Source organism: Aureococcus anophagefferens, assembly GCF_000186865.1.
Source record: "Aureococcus anophagefferens unplaced genomic scaffold AURANscaffold_1, whole genome shotgun sequence".
Lineage (NCBI taxonomy): Eukaryota > Pelagophyceae > Pelagomonadales > Pelagomonadaceae > Aureococcus > Aureococcus anophagefferens.
The window spans coordinates 2491071-2492656 of record NW_008705561.1 but is presented as its reverse complement, the minus strand read 5'-3'; the positions used below and the strand labels follow the sequence as shown (position 1 = coordinate 2492656).

The following is a 1586-nucleotide window of genomic DNA, read 5'->3' as shown; positions in this document are numbered from 1 at the left end:
CGACGGCGGCGCGCGCGCGCCGCGCGTCGCCGAGGCGCTCGCAAAGCTCGCGAAGACGTGCGTCGAGGAGTCGACGGGCGTCGGCGAGGAGAGCTCCGGCGACGGGCGCTACGCCTGGGGCACCTGGGTCGACACGGACAAGGTGGCCGCCGTCGTCGCGTGCGCCGACGGCGTCGCGCTCGCCGGCGACGCGGCGCTCTGGTCCGAGGCGCTCGCGGGCGACTTCGCCGCGGTGCGCCTCGCCGAGGGCGCCTCCTGGGACGTGACGCTGCGGCGCTGGACCGGCGACGGCGGCGACGTCGTGCAGATCTTCCCGCCGGGGTCGCACGTGCTGCTCAAGCCGCTCCGCGGCACAATCGAGCTCCAGAAGCTCCGGCGCGGCCGCGACGGCGAGTTCGCGGCCCTGGGACCGAAAAAGGAGCTCCGCGGCGCGTCGGCGGGGCTCGGCGGGTCCGCGGCCTGCGGGCCCGTCGCGCGCGTGCTCGGCGGGCCGCCGCAGCGCCTCACCGCGCGGCCGGGGCATACGGCGCTCCTCGAGGTCGTGCTGCGGCCGCCCGTCGGCGCGGCCGACGAGGGCAAGGCGGCGCTCGACGCGGACACGGTCGTCGCGGACCTGGACGACGCGCGCTGGGCGCCGCTCCGGGACGCGCTCGTCGCCGCCGGCGACGCGGACGCGGAGGAGACACCCGAGGACGCGGCGGAGACACGGGAGGCGGCGGCGGAGACACCCGAGGAGGCGTCGTCGGCGCCGACCGCGGCGACGGCGACGAACCTGCGCGAGAACGTCGGGGGCCTCGAGGAGCAGCTCGACGCCATCGTGCGGCGCGTGCTGGCGTCGCGCGCGGACCCCGAGGGCGCGCGGCGCCTCGGCGTGTCGCACGTGCGCGGCGTGCTCCTGAGCGGCCCGCCGGGCTGCGGGAAGACGCTCCTGGCCCGGGAGCTCGCGCGGGAGCTCGGCGCGCGCGCGCCGCAGATCGTCAACGGCCCGGAGATCCTCGACAAGTTCGTCGGCGAGGCCGAGCGGAAGGTCCGGGACCTGTTCCAGCCCGCGGAGGACGAGTACCGGCAGGTCGGCGACGCGTCGGCGCTCCACGTGATCGTCTTCGACGAGATGGACGCCATCGCGCGGCGCCGCGGGTCGCTGACGGGCGACACGACGGGCGTCCGCGACGGCGTCGTGAATCAGCTCCTCGCGAAGCTCGACGGCGTCGTCGCGGCGCCGAACGTGCTCGTCGTCGGCTGCACGAACCGGCCGGAGCTCATCGACGAGGCGCTGCTGCGGCCCGGGCGCCTGGAGATCCAGCTCGTCGTGGACCGGCCCGACGCGGCGGGCCGGCGGGCCATCGCGCGGATCCACACGCGGCAGATGCGCGAGAACGGCGCGCTCGCGGCCGACGCGGCGGCGCTCGTCGAGGACGGCGGCGCGTCTGGCCTCGCGGCGCGCACGGAGCTCTTCTCCGGCGCGGAGCTCGCGGGGCTCGTGCGCGCCGCGGCGTCGCACGCGCTCCAGCGGCCCGAGAAGACGGTGACGGAGGCGGACCTGGACCGCGCGCTCCGCGAGGTGCGGCCCGCGGCGGCGACGGCGG

General features: G+C 77.9%; 1 protein-coding gene across 1 annotated transcript; it reads left to right on the top strand.

The window, feature by feature from the left end:
* Window positions 1-820: 820 nt before the first annotated feature.
* AURANDRAFT_7754 (hypothetical protein) lies at window positions 821-1300 on the top strand (the record flags this gene model as incomplete). The annotated part of the gene is made up of 1 exon (XM_009033885.1): window positions 821-1300. A coding segment is annotated over one exon (480 nt), but the record flags the coding sequence as incomplete, so codon positions are not given.
* Window positions 1301-1586: the final 286 nt, after the last annotated feature.